The 18,052-nt window shown below is 39.5% G+C and overlaps 2 protein-coding genes across 3 annotated transcripts in view; both read left to right on the top strand.

Annotated features, from left to right (window-relative positions):
* Window positions 1-9,665, top strand: part of haus6 (HAUS augmin-like complex, subunit 6) — a 59,490-nt gene extending 49,825 nt beyond the window's left edge. The window contains exons 16-17 of the mRNA XM_072589070.1: window positions 1,715-2,821; window positions 6,978-9,665. Coding sequence (XP_072445171.1) covers window positions 1,715-2,821; window positions 6,978-7,036 — 1,166 coding nt within the window. The 3' untranslated portion in view covers window positions 7,037-9,665. The remainder of the gene's footprint in view (window positions 1-1,714; window positions 2,822-6,977) is intronic.
* Window positions 9,666-11,165: 1,500 nt separating this feature from the next.
* The window catches only part of LOC140490016 (stabilizer of axonemal microtubules 1-like), a 36,787-nt gene continuing 29,900 nt past the window's right edge, over window positions 11,166-18,052 (top strand). The window contains exon 1 of one of the 2 annotated variants that reach the window (XM_072589068.1): window positions 11,166-13,341. In XM_072589068.1, the coding sequence (XP_072445169.1) occupies window positions 13,304-13,341 (38 nt within the window). In that variant the 5' untranslated portion in view covers window positions 11,166-13,303. Of the gene's footprint in view, window positions 14,154-18,052 lie in introns of both variants that reach the window. The other variant, XM_072589069.1, reaches the window with a different exon arrangement.

The raw sequence follows: 18,052 nt of genomic DNA, 5'->3' as shown, positions 1-18,052 counted from the left end.
TTTAGTGGACACAGTTTTGTTGATTTTTGAGAATGTGCAGGCTGCTTAACTCGCTAAGTCAGTGTTTGAGCACGAAGAACATCAAATATCAAATTTGATTTGTTGCTTCTAGGTCAGTGCTAAATTAATTTCAGCTGGTTTAGGTTTGATTGCATTTACTGCACTGCCTTCTGTTAATCTAGCAAACCTGTTTTTTTTTTGAATATCCATAAAGCAAGTTCTAAGAACAGGTAAAGTCATGTTACTTTGTTAGAGGGTTATCACTTAAATTTTGCCACCACTTATAAAGAATAAACAATCTCCATATTGATTCCACAAGTAACATAATGATTGAATTGCGAGAAAAGTTTCACCTTCATGAGATTTGTGTTTTCTTTGAGGTTCATGAATCTATGGAATTTTCTTCAAAAAAACTGGAAGCAAGGTCATTGAATATTTTTTAGGTTTTAAGAAATTAAGGGCTATAGGGAATAGACCGGGAGATGGAGACCACAGTTGTCTCAGCCATGATTTTTTTCAAATGGCTGGGCAGGCTCAAGAGGCTGAATGGCTTACTGCTCCCAATTTGTATGTCTGTGTAGGTGACCGTGACTGAGTTCCTGAATTTGATAGACTGAACTTTGGGTAGAAGAAACTAATTGATATTTGTCATCTTAAGCAAAGTACTTAAAACTGAAGTTTTACTCTATTTAATGTTGTGTTTTCTATGCTGTTGGTGAGTTTTGAGAAGATTTGTAGCTTCGACTCTGGGTATACATTTGCTCGCTGAACTGGAAGTTCATTTTCAGACGTTTCGTCACCATACTAGGTAACATCAGCCAGCCTCCAGTGAAGAGTCCTATGTGCTCTCTTAATGCTCCAACTCCTTAAACTTCACTAATTAAAAGTATAGAGCATTATTCCCAGATGTCTCAGTCAACAGACTGGGGCATATTTGAGGCAACAGGCAAGAAAAGAAATCGTAGCTGGTGGCATTTTGGAAGCAGGAAAGCCTGCTGAGCTTTGGAGGAGCTGAAGTTATTGGATAAAAGCTGAATGAATACCTACAAAAATGTAAATTAAACTAGCAATAGTCAGAAACTATTATACGTGAAATTAAGCTGAGGTGTTGCACCTGTCATTTTTTTTTGTTTTCAGCGATTGCTCTGAAAGTAGCCGTTTGAGAGCCTTTGTGTTGGGAGCTACAAATCTGTTGACTTTGTCGATCACTTACATGTCTGGTCTGTATGGAACAATCAAAAGTTTATTTTAAAATATGGAGTGATCACTGTTCTATCAGTGCAAGTCTGAGTCAGCTCTGATGTCCAGTGTTCTGTTTGTCTTTAGTTCAGCTTGAGCATTTCAATGCTGTTTTCTTAAAAAACAAAGTTCATTGTTGGTGTCGGAGGACTGAATTATATGGAAAAGGATTTCAAAACACTTTGCTTTAAAACCTTGCAAGTAACCAAATGAATGGAAACAAGTTGGAATTTTACAAGATGCAAAGTTGTGGTTAACCCAAGGCCTTATTTCAAATTGGTTCCTAGCAGTATCTAAGCCAGAGAACTTGAGAACAAACTGAGTCTGACAAGACCAGAGTTGGTGCTATGGAAGACATTACACTGAATATCTTGGTTTGAGTAAGATTAATATGCTGAGAATCACATCTGTGTAAGGAAATTATTTCCATTTTTACACTTTGATTTTAATTTTTGTTTTTAATGATTTGTTATAGTTACAGACATCAGGAACTCCTGGAGATGTGCAGTTCAGGAATCTGAGCTTGAGTTAAAGAAACATCAGGAAGAGTCTGTTTCGATACATCCAAAACATGGAAATCCTGCAAATGGCCAAGTTCTGTTGGAGGCTGAAGGATCTGCATCTGCTGCAAGTGAAAATCAAACAGGATCTAATGATGAGAATACTCTCAAAAGCAGTACTCCTCTGCCTTGTTCCAAGCAGAGCAATTGGGAGGAATCCAAAATCGATTGCTCAAATGTTGGATCAGAGAATGAGCCACACCACTCCAGTAATAAAGTTGCAGGTAGTGATGCAGCTGATACATTGATTCATAAAAATCAATGTCCTCATGATTCCCAAAGTTTGGGTGAGGATTGTGCCTTCACTTCTAAAACAAGTGCCACGAGCAATGCAACTGTAACAAGTGAGACTGTTTCTGATCACCTCCTACAATTCTTGACACTTGACAGGTTAAGTTCCAAGTCTCCAATTAAGAAGGAGAAACTATCAAAAAGTTTTGTAATGGAAATGTGTAAATATGATACAAATTCAGAAAATGTTGGGTCCTTTTCATCCTCTGAATGTGACTTAGACCGGACAGTACCTTGGAATGGATCACAAAATTTTGATTCTGATCTGTCCACCTCCACAAAGCTGAGGTTTGGAATTTTGCAGGAGACTATTCCTGATGTGCTCGATGATGAAAGTTTGAACAGTTCCAGAAATATGGAGGTTGGTCAGCTGGATGATTACCATTTGGACATAAAGAATTTGCGCAGTAGATTTGAGCGAGTGTGTAAAGGTTCAGCCACCACAGTGTATGATGGAAGTGAAGAAAAATGTTCAGTTGAACATACGGAGACTTCTGATTTCCATAGTAATGGCAATACTAAAAACGATTATAAGGCAGAACATGACAGTCAAATTGATTCTATCGATGATGAAACTGGTTCAGATAAACTCTTTTCCTTAGAAACAGAATTTTTGAAAGATCTTTCACTAGTGTCTTTGGAATTTCCTCCTTCATTGGGAGGTTCTCTTTTGAATGACCCAGTGGTTGAAGATGACGTCCTTGGCTTTTCCGAGTACAGTTCTTCCAACAGTAAGTGTATGCAATTGTTTATCATAGATATAAATAGTTGTCACCATAAATTAGGTGACTGGAACTTTATTAATTGATGTTGGGTGATGGTTCAGTGACCCTTTCATTGTTAACAAAGCTTTTCTGAGCACGGAGTGATCCATTTCATGCAGATTAAGAACAGGAAGCAACCATTGAGTCGCTGGAACCTCTTCCTCCATTCAAATTAAATACTAGCTGACTGACTTAACTCCACGTTCCTGCCTTTGCTCAATAATCACTTGATACCTTTTGACAAACAATTTTTGTAATCCTATCCAATAGCTTTTCAATCATGCTAAAAATTAATTTTAACTTTTGGCCGTCACTTGTAGATGAGTTAGGCTCTTAAGCGACATGAGAGGCAAAGGAAGTCGGGGTTATTTTTCATTCATGCTTGGAATGTTGGTGCTGCTGGCTGGGCTAGTATTTGTTGCCTGTTTGTAGTTGCACTTAAGATGGTAGTGAGCCACTGCCTTGAACTGCTGCAGTCCATGTGCTGTAGGTTGGGTCAAAATCTTGGAATTCACTTCCAAAAGGCATTCTGGGTCAGTGTCAGTGAAGTAACAGCGTTATATTTCCAAATCAAGATGGAGTGGCTTGGAGGGGAATTTACAGGTGGTGATGTTCCCATGTTTGTGCTGCCCTTCTCTTTCCAGTTGGTAGTGGTCATGGGTTTTGAAGGAACCTTTTTTCTTTGGGCATTACCTTTCCACATAACTGTCACCAATGATCCGTGTTTGAATGGTGGTGCTACCTCCACAAATAATAAAGCTTGGATCTGTTAAACCAGTCCATCAAGATGGTTTACTTGCATTTGTATTCATGCTTCTACTATTAAAACCCTCTGCCTTGTTGGTCAAGCCAGAAAAATGTGATATGTTGTAAATGATACATGAGCACATGATATGGATCAACCTTTTGTTTTGAACCCCAATGGCTTTTGATGCTTTTTAATTTTTGAAATCCTAAATCCTAATTACAATTCCCTCACTGCCTTGGCCACATACAATTTTTTTTTCTCATTTGCTCATAGCATTCATTAATGGTACAAATCATTGCGAATGAATATGATTTAGTCGCCATTGCGGAGACATTTGCAGGATTGTCATGACTGGGAGTTAAATATCCAGGGGTAACAGACCCATTGAATCCATTTGGGTGGAAATTAGAAATAAGAAAATGTCACTGATAGGCTTAGTCTATTGGCCGCCAAATAGTCATATCACATTAGGGTGGGCAATAAACAAGGAAATAACTAGTGCTTGTAAAAATGGTATGGCAGTTATCATGGGGGATTTTAATCTACATGTTGCTTGGTCAAACCAAGACTGTCAGGGTCGTCTTGAGGAATTCATTGAAATGTATCTGTGACTGTTGTCGTGAACAGTATGCAGTGGAACAGATGAGGCAGAAAGCTATCCTAGATCTGGTCTTGTGTAATAATGCAGAAATAATTAATGTCATAGTTAGGGATCTTCTTGGAAGGAGCAATCAGTTTGGTTGAATTTAGATGGAAAGTGTGAAGATAAAATCCAATACTAGGGTCCTACACTTTAAAAAGAGATGACAATAGGATGAGGGAGGAGTTGGCTAAAGTAGACTGGAAGCAAAGACTTTTTATGGTGGGACAGTTAATGAACAGTGAAAAGGAAGGACTGTAGGAAAAGGAGTAATTTGCTATGGGTGCTTAAGAAAATAAGGGAGGCTATCAAACTGAAAGAAGCATACAAAGTGACCAAGATCAGCACAAGCTCAAAGTTTGGGAAAGTTTTAAAGGTCAACAGCCACAAAAAGCTATAAAGAAAAGTAAGATAGATTATTAGAAAAAAACTAGCTCAGAATATAAAGACACATAGCAAAGTTTCTAAAATATAAAACAAAAAAAGTAGCTTAGGTAAACATTCGTCCTTTAGAGGATGAGAAAGGGGATTTAGTAACTGGATATAAGGAAATGGCCTAGGCATTGAATAGGTGTTTTGTCGGTTTTCACGGTGGAAGACACTAATAACATGCCAGTAATTGATAAAGAGAAGAAGATAGGTCAGGACCTGGAAGCAATCATTATCACAAAAGAGGTAGTGTTGGGCAAGCTAAGGGTAGACAAATCTCCTGCCCCGATGGAAAACATGCCAGGGTGCTAAAAGAGATGATGGAGGAAATAGTAATTGCACATATTTTTTTCAAAATTCACTGGACTCTGGGGACTCAGCTCTAGCAGATTCGAAAACAGCAAATGTGATGTCCCTGTTTAAAAAGGGAGGTTGACCAAAGATGTGGAAATTATAGACTAGTTAGCTAAACATCTGTAGTGGGGAAAATGCTTGAGTCTATTAGAAAGGAAGAAATAGCAAGGCAACTAGTTAGAAATTATCCCATTGGGCAGACGTAGCATGAAGGGCAGGTCATACTTAATTACTCTTTTGGAATTCATAGAATTCCAAAAGACAACTGGGACCCAGTAGATGTGGTATATCTAGGTTTCCAAAAGGCATTTGACAAAGTGTTGCACAAAAGGCTGCTGCATAAGATAAAGACGTAGGGTGTAATGGGCAAAGTATAGCATGGATGGAGGGTTGGCTAACAAACAGGAAGCCAAGAGTGAGAATAATTGAGTGCTGTTGTGGTTGGCGATCAGTGTTGGGACCATAGTTATTCACAATTTACATAGATGATTTGGAATTGGGGACCAGTAGTGTATTGAAGTTTGTGGATGACACTAAGATGAGTGGTAGACCAAAGTGTGCAGACGACGGGAAAACTTTGCCAAGGGATGTAGTTTAAATGAGTGGGCCAAGGTCTGGCAGATGGAGTACAATATTAATAAATGTGAAGTCGTCCATTTCGGTAGGAATAACAATAAAAAAGATTGTCACTTGAATAGTAAGAAATTGCAGCACGCTGCTGTGCAGCAGGACCTGGGTGCCCTTGTGCTTGAATTACAGAAGGTTGGTCTGCAGGTGCAACAGGTAATTAAGAAGGCAAATGGAATTTTGTCCTTCATTGCTAAAGGAATTAAGTTTAAAAGCGGAGAGGTTACGTTGCAGCTGTATAGGGTGTTAGTGAGGCCACACCTAGAGTAGTTTAGGTCTCCTTATTTGAGGAAGTATGTGCTGACACTGGAAGGGGTGCAGAGGAGGGTCACGAGGTTGATTGTGCATTTGAGGGGATTGGCTTAGGAGGAGAGACTGAGTAGACTGGAATTGTCATTGGAATTTAGAATGAGGGGAGATATTATATAAACAAACTTTTAAGGGAATAGATAAAAGTAGAAAAGATGTTTCCCCTGGCAGATTAAAATCTGACAAGATGGCATAGCCTCAATCAAGGGGAGCAGGTTTAGGACTGAATTGAGAAGGAAATTCTTCACCCAGAGGGTTGTGAATCTTTGGAATTCCCTGAAGTGGTTGAGACTTTCTCAGTAAATGGTCTTTAAAGCTAAGAATTTTTTGAACAGTAAACAAGTTAAGGGTTGTGGTGGGAGGGTGGGTAAGTGGAGCTGAGGCCACTAAAAAGTCAGCCATGATCTTATTGAATGGCAGAGCAGGCTTGAAGGGCCAAATGGCCTACTCTTGCTCCTAGTTATGTTTTTGTTGTTCTTTTCATCCTTCCATGTTATTTTCAATCTTGAACCAACTGTTGCCTCCACGTGAATATTTTTCTTGCAATCTTTATTTTGCCTTATCTCAACTTTTTAAAAACTGTTTTGGATGATCTGCCCAAAGCTTCTCCTCTTCCTCCCCAGCAGCCTGACTGTCATACAAGCTGTTTTTAATACTGCATTTTTGTGGATGGATATTTGCTTAGAATGAAACAAATTTATCCTGCACTGTGAGAAGAGTGGTCAAGTTTTTTTTCTCCAAAAAGTCTAATAAATTAATAGTATCGCTCCAGAGGTTGAGGCAAGACCCATGAGGAAAGTTAGTGTTTCAAACCTTTTATGATAGAGTTGCAAGCTTGTGTATCGTGTACTTTCATCAAGCTCCAAATGTACTCATTTCAAATTGTTCCAATCACCTACAACTGATATGTTTTGTTTATAGCTTCACTGATTATGGTGATGGTCCTTCTTTTTGGTTATGTTTTTGGTTTCTTTGTAAAGAATGAGCTTTTAATTTTTATTCTTTCTCATTTTCAGATGACCAATCTTTAAGTGCTATTGATTGTGAAAAATCCTGCACCAGCGTGGGACAATAAGTAAACTTCTGGCAGGGCCTGATTATTTCAATAAGAACTTAGGCAATAGCTGAAGAAACATAGGAGTTCCTCAAGCCCAGTATGTCATCCTGTATTTTCATCTTCTGCCTCCTTGCCACTTGTATGCCTTCCAATTCCTTTACTTGAGATCCGAAGTCTTGATCTATTTCAGCCTTTAATACATACAATGATAGAGCATCCCCAGTCCTCTGCAGATAGTTCCATAGATTCACAATCTTTTAATTGAAGAAATTTCTCCTCATCTCAGTTTCAAATGATCAATCCCCCTCGATCTGAGATTGTATGCCTCTTTCTAGGTTCCCCAGCCAGTGGAAACTACTAAGAAACTAACAAAGCCTATGCTATATACCCCTTCAGGAATTATTTTGCAGTTGCATTGCCTCTCATTCCAAACCTGGGGATTGTATGCAATCTATTTACTTGGCTATTCACTCCTTTAATTGCAGGGACCAATCAAATGAATCTTTGGCTGTACTCTTCATAGTTTCGTTAAATATGGAGACCAAAGATGTACAAGTAGTTTAGATGTCTCACTAAAACCCTGTGCAGTTGTACCATCATTTTCTTGATGACTGATGACTGATGTCAGATCGGCTGGTCTGTCATTTCCTGACTTCTCTTCTCCCTCTTTTTTTTTTCTTGAATAATAATGTACATTTGCTACCATCCAATCCACTGGAACCTTTCTAAAACCCCTGCGATTTCAGGAAATCTTAACCAGTGTATGTTGTATCATTGCAGCTACCTCTGAGGTAGGTTAAACACTTCACTGAAATCCAAACTGACCCAGAGTGTTGGGCTGAAAGGGAAATAGCATTGGATGGCCCAAATGCCCTACTGTTGTTTCTTTTATTTTTTTTAATGGGTGGCGCAGTATTACTTTATATCTGCCTTGGTTCTAATTAAGAATAATGAAATGTGTTCATCCAAAATTACATTTTAAGGTCCCCTTCCATCCAGTTTCAAGTATGAGTATAGGAAGATTTGTTTTAGTATTTGTTTGTAATCTTTAAAATATAACACTGGATTGAACCTTTCAAGTTAGTAGTTTGGCATTCAGGCTATAGGAGCATAGATCGAGATCGCTCCTATCTAATTGAAACCCAACCTCTAGCTTCCATGGAAATGCTGAACACTGACATTGTATGAAAGTTGAAAATATGCCCATGGTGATAACATCCTTCACATTGGAGGTGAATTCTAAAGAACGTAAACATCTTACTACCACATCACTTTCTTGGTCACCATTTCTTCCAGATTTTGTGTGACTTGACTTTTGTACTTGTAATTAATAAATAAAGCATTTTATAGCTAATGAAATATAAGTGAGTAGAAACTAACTATTATTTACTTTGGTTTCTTTTGTCTTGTTGATATTATGCCAGACTGGCCTTTCCTCACTTGGTAGCAGCTACCCCAAACTTTAATGCATCCGTCAGACTGGAATGTGCCAGTCTGCAAAATCAAGTCCAGGAAGGTCAATATGTTTCAGGCAAGGCAAGATCTTTCATGGAGTTGATGTTCCTTTAGGTGTAGTTTGTCTTTGTCCCAAGGAAAATGAAAATGAAGATGCTGAGGTAAACCACTGCATCTCTCTCTGTACCTTCTTCACAAAAGCATATTCCAGAAGGAGACAGCCATCTTGAGCACAGCATACATTGTGATTCAGTATGTGCATGAAAGATCTCGCTGCCAACCGAGTTATGTCTTGTCCTTATTGGAAAGTTTTTGAGATGAGGCATTCTGTCAGTCTGCTCAGGGAATTCTCATAGGACCCATCATCTTTCCCTGCAGAGCTTTGGAATGCTGTCAAATGGACTTTTGGTCACGTGTGTAAAAGCTTTTACGAAAAAACAACGGACAGGTGATTATAGTTCAGTCCAACTAGGAGTGTCCTGTGGCAATATGGTCAGACCTGATAAAACTTTAGGGATTCAGCAGTCCAAAAATCCTATTATAATTGCTTACTGTAATGTTTTAGAGTATTGGGAATTCAGCAGTTTAAAAGCTCCTTATTATAGTGGCTTACTATAATGGTTGACAGTGTACCTGTCCTTTGGCAGGCTGAGACCAGAAATCACAGCAGATGTCTGGCTATCTCAGAATTGTCTGGAGCCATGCGTGTGTTTTGCTCCCAGCCCTCTGGCGAAGCTAATTGTTTCCTTGGATAAGACTGTCTGCCCTGACTCTCGACCTTACTGACTGTCTGTCTCCTTTCCTATCAATGTACTTCCTTACCTATTAACAAGAGTATGTGAATACTGACAATGACAACAATTCAGGATCCTATTAGCTACTTTCTTATCTATTGACACAAAATTATGTGAATAACACAGTAACAGGCTCATGTATTTGTAACAGGGGGGAAAAAAATCCCTAGTCATTGTAAGGTTAAAAAATTCCTGTTTTAATAATGTATTAGCAATTAACCATGTAATGTTAAGAAATTTGTCAATCACACCCAAACGTGATAAAGTGTACTGCTTGCATGTAATGTTCAGATTCATCAAGGGATGCCACCACAAGAAGGCCATGAGTTTCCTTTGGTGTCACCCAGAATCTCTGGCCGGCTGTCCAGAAATAAAGGTTTGTTCTTTTTACACCGAAATTTGTGCTGTCCCGAATTGAGTCTACTGACCCATCTGTCACCTTTCTCGGGACAGGTAGAACCTGATCATGTAGTGACATACTGTACTTTGGGTCTATACACATTTGTTGATGCAGCCAAACGTTCGGGGCAGCACGGTGGCTTAGTGGTTAGCACTGCTGCCTCTCAGCCCTATGGACCCAGGTTCGATTCCAGCCTTGGGTGACTATCTGTGTGGAGTTTGCACATTCTCCGTGTCTGCATGGGTTTCCTCCGGGTGCTCCAGTTTCCTCCCACAGTCCAAAGATGTGCAGGCCAGTTGAACTGGTCATTCTAAATTGCCCATAGTGTTAGGTGCATTCGTCAGAGAGAAATGGGTCTGGGTGGGTTACTCTTCGGAGGGTTGGTGTGGACTTGTTGGGCCGAAGGGCCTGTTTCCACACTGTAGGGAATCTAGTCATAAAGATGGCATTGAGGTTTTTTTTTTGAGTACGTTCTTTCCTCCCTGCGTATTCATTGATTTTTATCGCTTTTTTAAAAAAGTTTGTTAATTTTTTTAAAATGGTGTCCCTGCAGATGTGATCTAATTCAGACTTCCAGGTAAAGTAGAAGGGGGCTCCAATGACTCCTGTGACACGGATTTGAGAAATGGGCCATACCTGCACCACATAGAGCAATACAAAGCACCTTGTTCCTGATTTGTTTTTTCTGTCACTGCAGGGTGAGGGATTAACATGCCCAGTTCTGCCTCACCTCAGCAATACGCTCCTTCCAAATTTTAATGCATGCCCTGGCCCCTGAATAATGTGCCCGGTAGCTTTAGGTAATCTGACCTGATTCTGAAGACGATAAGAATTGCTAGGTCCAGTTCCCAAAAACCATGGCTTAATTCTTAATATACCTTGGGTCCCTGAGGCCAATCGAAACTGATCACAGATGCTCATTCGATCTGAGCAGAAAATGGTGCCATCATTAATGTGCAGGTATGCCTTGACCTGGCTACCTTCCCTGCCTGGGTAAGCCCCTTTTCTCAAGTTCATATCCTACCTTATGGACTCGGCAAAAGATTCTCATGCAACAAGCCAACAAAGCAGGAGAAAAAGGGCAGCCCTGCCTGACTCCATTTAATCAGGAAGTTTTTTGACTTCTACCCATTGATTCTACCCATTACTAATGTGTGGAGAGAATGTTCATCATTCTGTCAAATGTTTTCTCATGGTCAAGGCTGATAAGGCTGGTAACTAGCCCCTGCTGTGCACATTGGCAATTGTATCCCTGGACCCTGCAACCACATGGCATCAGCATTGACTTAGTTTCCAAATCTCCCCTCCCTCATCCACTTCAACCCACATCCAACCCTCCAGTGTGGCACAACCCTCTTGACATGTCCTATCTGTTCCACCCTCCCCACTGACCATCACAATTGCAACCAACCTGCATCCACCTATTGTCTTCCCCTAGCCCATTCCCCCCCGCCCCCCATTATTCTCTGCCCCCTTCCCCCTCCACATCCTGAAGGCCTTATGTCCAAAATGTTAACTCTTGCTCTTCAGATGCTGCCTGACGTGCTTTTCCAGCACCACACCTTTCGACTCTGACTCCCCAGCATCTGCAGTCCTCACTATCTCCTAGAAAGCTAAGATCTTTTTGTCTGGGACAAAACAGGTGTGGTCAGGGCAGGTCACCAGCCCTAGAGCAGACCTAATCCAGTTGTCGATTACTTTAGACGAAACTTTAGTTTCGGTCAGCAGTGAGTTGCCAGTTCAAAATTTCCTCACTCTTTTCCTCCTTCTGCTTGTAGGCTTGTAGATGAGGTTGATGATGCCCTTCCTTGTGGATTCTCGCATTCTCCCAAAAAGTATACTCTTGTACATCTCCAGCAGATCCTGGCTGGTCAAATACAACTCCACCAGTAAGCCATTGCTTCCTGGAATTTTCTCAAAGAACTTGAGGCCCAAGGACTTGGACTGCTCATCCAGAGGCATTGGCTTGTCCCGAATCTCCCAGGGTACAAGTATAGGAATGGCATTGCAAAGGGCTTCATGTAAAGATTGCTGATCCTAACAATGTTAGATGATATCACTGAGTAATCATTATGATTAGCAGCCTGAAGTAAAGCTCCCCAATCCAAGGCATAGAATGGGGTCTGCTGGCTATTTGTCTCTGAGAGATCTTCCTTTACATTGATCCCTATCATCTGCACCAGGAGCAGGTTCTGAATGCTTTTCTGGAGTCTGCACAATTCTACCTGTATCTTGTCTCTGGGGAAGCAATTATAATTGATATTACGGTTAATAGTCCATTCAATAGTTTCATAATTGGTCATGATGTCCCCAGGAATGGACGACTTAAGGTTGAATTTGGATGGCCACTGGCTAGCCCCAGCAGAACCATGCTTCGTTCACCTTGATTTATCAAACAGCAAAAGTTCCCTTATTCAGCCTAGCTTGGGAGCTGTCTCACAAATTTCCACCTTTGGGAAATCATAATAGTTATTTCTGGGATGTGGGGATACGCAGCTCCTTTTTATTAACCATACTTCCAGACCATATTTGGTGTCATCTGGAAATGTTATATTATGTCTACAATTCTGTGCTTAAGAGTTGGTGTCAGCAATGAAGAGTGATCCCAACTTGTTTGTGGAACTTCAGTTCCCACCTTTCACCAGTCTAATCACGAACTTTTTTTTTTATTTTGCAGCAGCTTGCTGTCTATTCAGGTAGTTGGCCACTGACCCCACAATGTGGTAATTTTACCATCATGATGAATCAAAGGATAGAAATTCTGAAACATTTATGAACTACTTAAATTAACTACTTGAAAGGTCATAGCATGTAGGACCAAGTGTGGGGAAAATGGAATTAGAATAGGTAGAAGTTTGACGACTAGCACGAAGACGGTGAGCTGAATGGCTTCTTACCGTGCTGACTTTGAACCGTGTAATAGCCAAGATATTTACGTAATCAAATTGGCCAAGTCCTTTTCATGAAATATGTCTTGAGCGTCCTTATTCATAACAAATCTGTGGCCTTTCTCGATAACGCATGTTTCCACAGTCGGAATGATTTTCCTGATGAAGGGCTTTGCCCGAAATGTCAATTTTCCTGCTGCTCGGATGCTGCCTGGCATGCTGTGCTTTTCCAGCACCACTCTAATCTCGACTCTAATTTCCAGCATCTGCAGTCCTCATTTTGCCTGGATTTTTTTCCTTTTTTAGCTATATAATGGGCAACCTCAACCACTATCTTTTTTTAAAAAAAAGTTTTCCCCAAGATAGCAAAAGTATTCCATGCTGCTTCATTTATCACCTGTGCCCGATGTTGGCTCAACTTCAAAGCACCTGGGTTTGTCGGGATTGGGTATTGGATTTTTTAATTGCTCTTTTAGAAAGCTTTTTGTTTGGTTTTTAGAAGTCCAGTCTTCAAACGGTGAATATTTTGTGTTTTGGGTGAAAAGAGAATTGATTTTGTGACCACCAATGTGTTGGATCTATTTAATTTTCAATCCTAATTAAAAAGGATTACGTTCACCATGTGATAAATTCGCGGAATGCAGGGTGAGGTGTCCCTGTTATTAGAGCCAATTGCTTAGATACGGGGCGCGCATTTATAACCAATACAGTGTGCAAAGCAAGATTCACATTGACTGCAGTCTACACCATGAAGAGGAAATGTATCTGTGAGCTTTGCACTTGTGGGTACGTATATAAGAAATTGTTAGGCCAGTGTTTAGTTCACCGCTATATTCCCCTTTGAGCTGCCTGAAGATTAAGTGCGGCAGCTAAAATTAAACGGTTAATACATAGCAACGACTTAGAGTGACATCATTTAGTTCATAACCTATAAAATCGAGCAACAGTAACGTGCAAGTAAATTGCAGCTTTTTGCTAACATTTTGTGACCTGCAAATTAGCTACCGGTTAGTAAGATTAATTTCCCAGATAACGCACGTCTATCTGATGGGATTTACGACTGGGAATTGTTTGAATAAACCTGTCGCCTCCCTTTTTAAAAGCATTCGTTTCCAAGAGAATTTTTTTTAAAATGCTGCAAACTACAAATCTTGCATTAAATTGAAAACGTACACAGGATGGCGTTGGTAACTGAGTTACAAATAATCTTAAATGTAACCAGTCTAGTTGCTTTTTTTTTGTATAAAAATGAGGGGGATGGAATTCGTAACCGGTGAAACTGTAATGTAAGGGGATTGACTTTTATACGCAACCCGTAGCCATAGAAACACTTACATAGTTGTTGCTAGTGAGTTTTATTTAGTATCAGTATCACAAATAGAACTAGCATGCTAAATCACTGATACCTAGAAGTTTCCATTCGCAAATGCATTGAAGTCGATCAAAAGCCAACGTCCTTTTCATTGTTTACCGTTATGAGATCACCTGGAGATCGCCAGACACGGTCCACGTGTGGACCAACCGGTTGTATCCTTTATACTGTTGGTGTCAGCAGCATTTAACCTCCAAACTGGGACAAAAGGACACCAGGCTAAAATGTATGTTGTTTTGTGTTTCTAATTATCAACGACAAAGGATTCTGAAATTGCTGGGAGAACTATTTAAGTTGTATGTGTTTGTGATTACAGGGTTCTTTGAAAAAATGAATTAAAATAAAACTTGAAATAGGGGAAAAACTGATCTTCTGTAATACTGTGAGAATGAGGTATTTTTCAAGTAAATTATTTTTCCTTACAACTATCCAAGAACCATGTGAAATTAGGGAAATTATGCTTGTGAACCTTTCATGTGCTGTGCTACTAGCAAGTAAGCAGTAAAGGTGACTGTTACAGGAAGTCTAAGTTGCTTTGGCAACATGCATTTTTTACGCATGTACGCTAGAGCTATGAATTATGGAGATAGAAGCTCCAATGTTTATTTTACGGTGTGACTGATCAGGAGTCTCACCTGCTCTCTGTATGTGTTAGCTTGATTTACACGTTGATGCGCAACCTGTTTGGTCATCGAGCCCTGGGGTGAGACTTGAGCCCAAAGCTACTGCCTCAGATGGAAGTATGCTCTTCTCCTTAGTACAAGACCTGAAATAAGCATAGTCATGTTATTCTCTGAATTTTTTTCCATTTGAGGCGTTCCTTGATCTTGATGCTTCCTGATGCCATGTTTTGCTCTGTAGGCAATTTTTTTTTCCATTTCCTGGACTATTACAGGTTCATTATATTCCACTGGACTTGTAAGTCAGTTTAATGTACTTTATAGAGATGGAATCTCCTAAAGGTTAAACTTTCCATTGCTCTCCAGCTGAGGTCTCAGATGCAATGACAGTGTCATTGTGTCATGTGATTCTAAGATTTTAACCAAGGAGGTAATTCAGTGCCAATTCATTCAGTTGCCCAACTTGTCCCATTCCGCTGCTCTTTCCTCAGTTCTGCAACTTTCCTCCATTTAGTTCTTTAAACTGCCTGTAAATTGAGTAATTTCTCCTTTTTTTTTTGCCAAACACTTAAAGATTTTGAATGTCTCTAAGCCTCTCCTTCAATGTCAAAGGAAAAAAATTCCCAGTTCTCCACTCTTTACGTAACTCTAATTCCTCATCAGAAGTGTGCCTTCTCTAAGACCTTGACATCCTTCCCAAAATGTAGTGTTTAGAATTGAATACTAGCTGGTGCATAACCAATGATTTTTATAAATGTTTAGATTACTTCATGCTTTTTCTTGTTTTTAAACAACATTCTCAAAATGTCAGTGTTTTAAAGAAATTGTGATGCTACAATGTAAATCAGATCATGTTAATTTACACGCATCCAATGGGAACAGTTGAGAAGGAGTATTAGTCAAGGTTGTGGGAGTGTTCCCTGCTCAACTACTGTGTGGGATTTTAAATGTTAGAACAAATTGACAAAGCAGCAAGGGCTGGGTAGTGTAGTGCTTCCCAGCAAGTGCATTACAATACAAGTAAACAAACATATCAGGCGAAAGTGACCTTGTGTAGCTACTCTGTTTCTTAGAGCGAAGTTTATTTGATAGATGGAATAATAAATAGAGGTATGGAGGTTAATGTGTGTGGTGTGAATGTGTGCATGGCATGGTGGGGGGTGGGGATGATAAGTTATCTCCAACCTATTTAACATAAAACTATGAAGATCTGTAAGCAGTATTAAAAGATGACTTAAATTTTTAAAGTCAAATGGTTTGAAAAATTAAATAACCTAATATTAATTTTAAAGTTATTGAAGGGACCACTTGTCTTTATCTCTTTCAAATTACAAACACTAAAATTGTAGTCCAAGACTGCTATGTAGCTTAAAAGAATAGAGAAGTTTTTGCAACTTGAAGATTGAGTGGGATTGCTTGGTGTACGTCTGTGGATGTACAACGTTGCTACTTCCGTAACAGTGGCACCAAGTGTGTCTGAATTAAGGAAAAACTGTCTAGCAACCTTGTGGTCTGGACTAAATCTCCAGATTTTGCTGTTCCCGGTTTGTTCTTTTCCAACTATAATACTTGTGTCAAGCTGTTTCTGGCTTATTGACAAATAAGCGCCAACCCTTTAAAACCCCAGAAAGCTCAGATCGTGCAGTACATTGTTAATTTGTTAAAGAATGCACTTGCTTATAATAAATATTTTCCTGTTAATGATGAAACCTGCTGTAAATTATTTTTATCCTTAATAACATCTGTTGGACAAATTGATTAGCTGGATGGTTCAGTTGAATTGTTATGCATTTGATGATGACTTGTGGAATTATCAGCATACGTTTTCCAATTCAGCCATGACAGTTAAGTTCCATAGATAATATAGTAATATCACACAAGCATTCCAGTGCAGATAATATTCTGACTGAAAACTATAGTTCAGATTGAGGGATAGGTTCACAATTCGAAGAAATAGAATGGAAGTTCTCATCACCCAGAATTGAAGTAAATGTCACTAGCAGGAGAAGATAATTTCACACCTTTTGAGCCTGTTTGCCATTTGATAAGATCATGTTTGATTCAGTCGGAGTCTCAATTTCTTGTCTGCTTCCTATAATCCTTCATTTCTCATCTATTAAAATCATTATAATTTGGGTTTGAATAAATCTGGTGGTCAACTAGAATTCCCATATCTATCTTCACCATTAGAGATGTTCAGATTATAGAAAGTTTGGATGCTTTCAGCACAGAAGATTTGTTTTGTATTTATTCATTCATTCATTCATCCTTGTGCCAGCTCTCTGCAAGAGTTACCCAGCTAGTCCCTTTCTCCTGTAAGCCTATGATTCTTTCCCTTCAGCTGTTTATTTATTCCTTTTGGAAGCTCTGATTCAATCTGCATCCACCCCACTATCGGTCAGTGAATTCCACAAATTTTAATAACTTGATGCACTGAAACATTATGCTTGTCATCTTAAATCGATGTCCTTTTGATTCTTTGCCTTTTCACTGTTATGAAGAGTGTCTCCATATGTTTGAACCTCCTAACAGTTTTGAATGCTTCTATCAAATTTCCTCTCCATCCTTCACATCACTGAGGAGAACAGCCCCAGCCTTTCTAATCTGTGTAGCTGATGTTCCCCATCCTTGGAACAACTTTCATCAACCCTCTTTACATTCTCTGTTGTGCCTTCACATCCTGCTTGAAGTGTGATGCTCACAATTGGACACATTGTTCCAGTTGATGCCCAGCCAGTGTGCTTTTTATAAAGCTAAATCTTTTACCCAAAATCCATCTGCCTTAATTCCCCATTTGTAGCCTGTCACTTTCTTCAAAATTCTGCACATGCTGTGAAATATCTTTTTCTTGTACCCTTTTTTAAAACATTATATTCTTGTTATTACTCTTTTCTCGTTCTTCCTGACAAATGTACCATTTCACAGAACTCTGCATTATATGTAATCTGCATTCTCTTGACGTCTATTGCTGCCATTTTCAAAGTTCACAACATTTAGAAGTTTTGTTATTGACAGATTTTGAAATTGTCTTGAATTTCCAAGTTTACACTAATTATTAGGGCCACTACTTGATCTATATACTGACCTCCGGAGAACACAAAGGGAAAGTGAACAGCCAGAATTCATATTGATATTCACAACATGAGAGATGAGGTCTTGCAAAAGGAGTTTAGGGAGTTAGGTTGGAAGTTGAAAAATGGGACCACTAGGGATGTAATCTTGGGATTACTGTCTGTGCCACATGCTAGTGATGCCAGAAATAGGTAGTCCATGCATTTGAATACATGGCTAAAGAGCTGATATAGGAGTAAGGGCTTCAGATATGGATCGTTGGAATCTCTGGATCCCAAACAGGGAGGTTTGCTAGTGCACCTCAGGAGGGTTTAAACTAGTGTGGCACGGTGGTGAGAAACTGCACTAAGCCAGCATGTGGAGTGATTTGAGGAGAAGGTTGTTTCGTCAAGTAAGTCTAGTAGGAAAAACAGGCAGGGCCAGGTTAATGAAC

The sequence above is a fragment of the Chiloscyllium punctatum genome, chromosome 2 (genome assembly GCF_047496795.1).
Source record: "Chiloscyllium punctatum isolate Juve2018m chromosome 2, sChiPun1.3, whole genome shotgun sequence".
Classification (NCBI taxonomy): domain Eukaryota; kingdom Metazoa; phylum Chordata; class Chondrichthyes; order Orectolobiformes; family Hemiscylliidae; genus Chiloscyllium; species Chiloscyllium punctatum.
The sequence above is the reverse complement of the archived record's forward strand: the minus strand, read 5'-3'. Positions and strand labels throughout refer to the sequence as shown.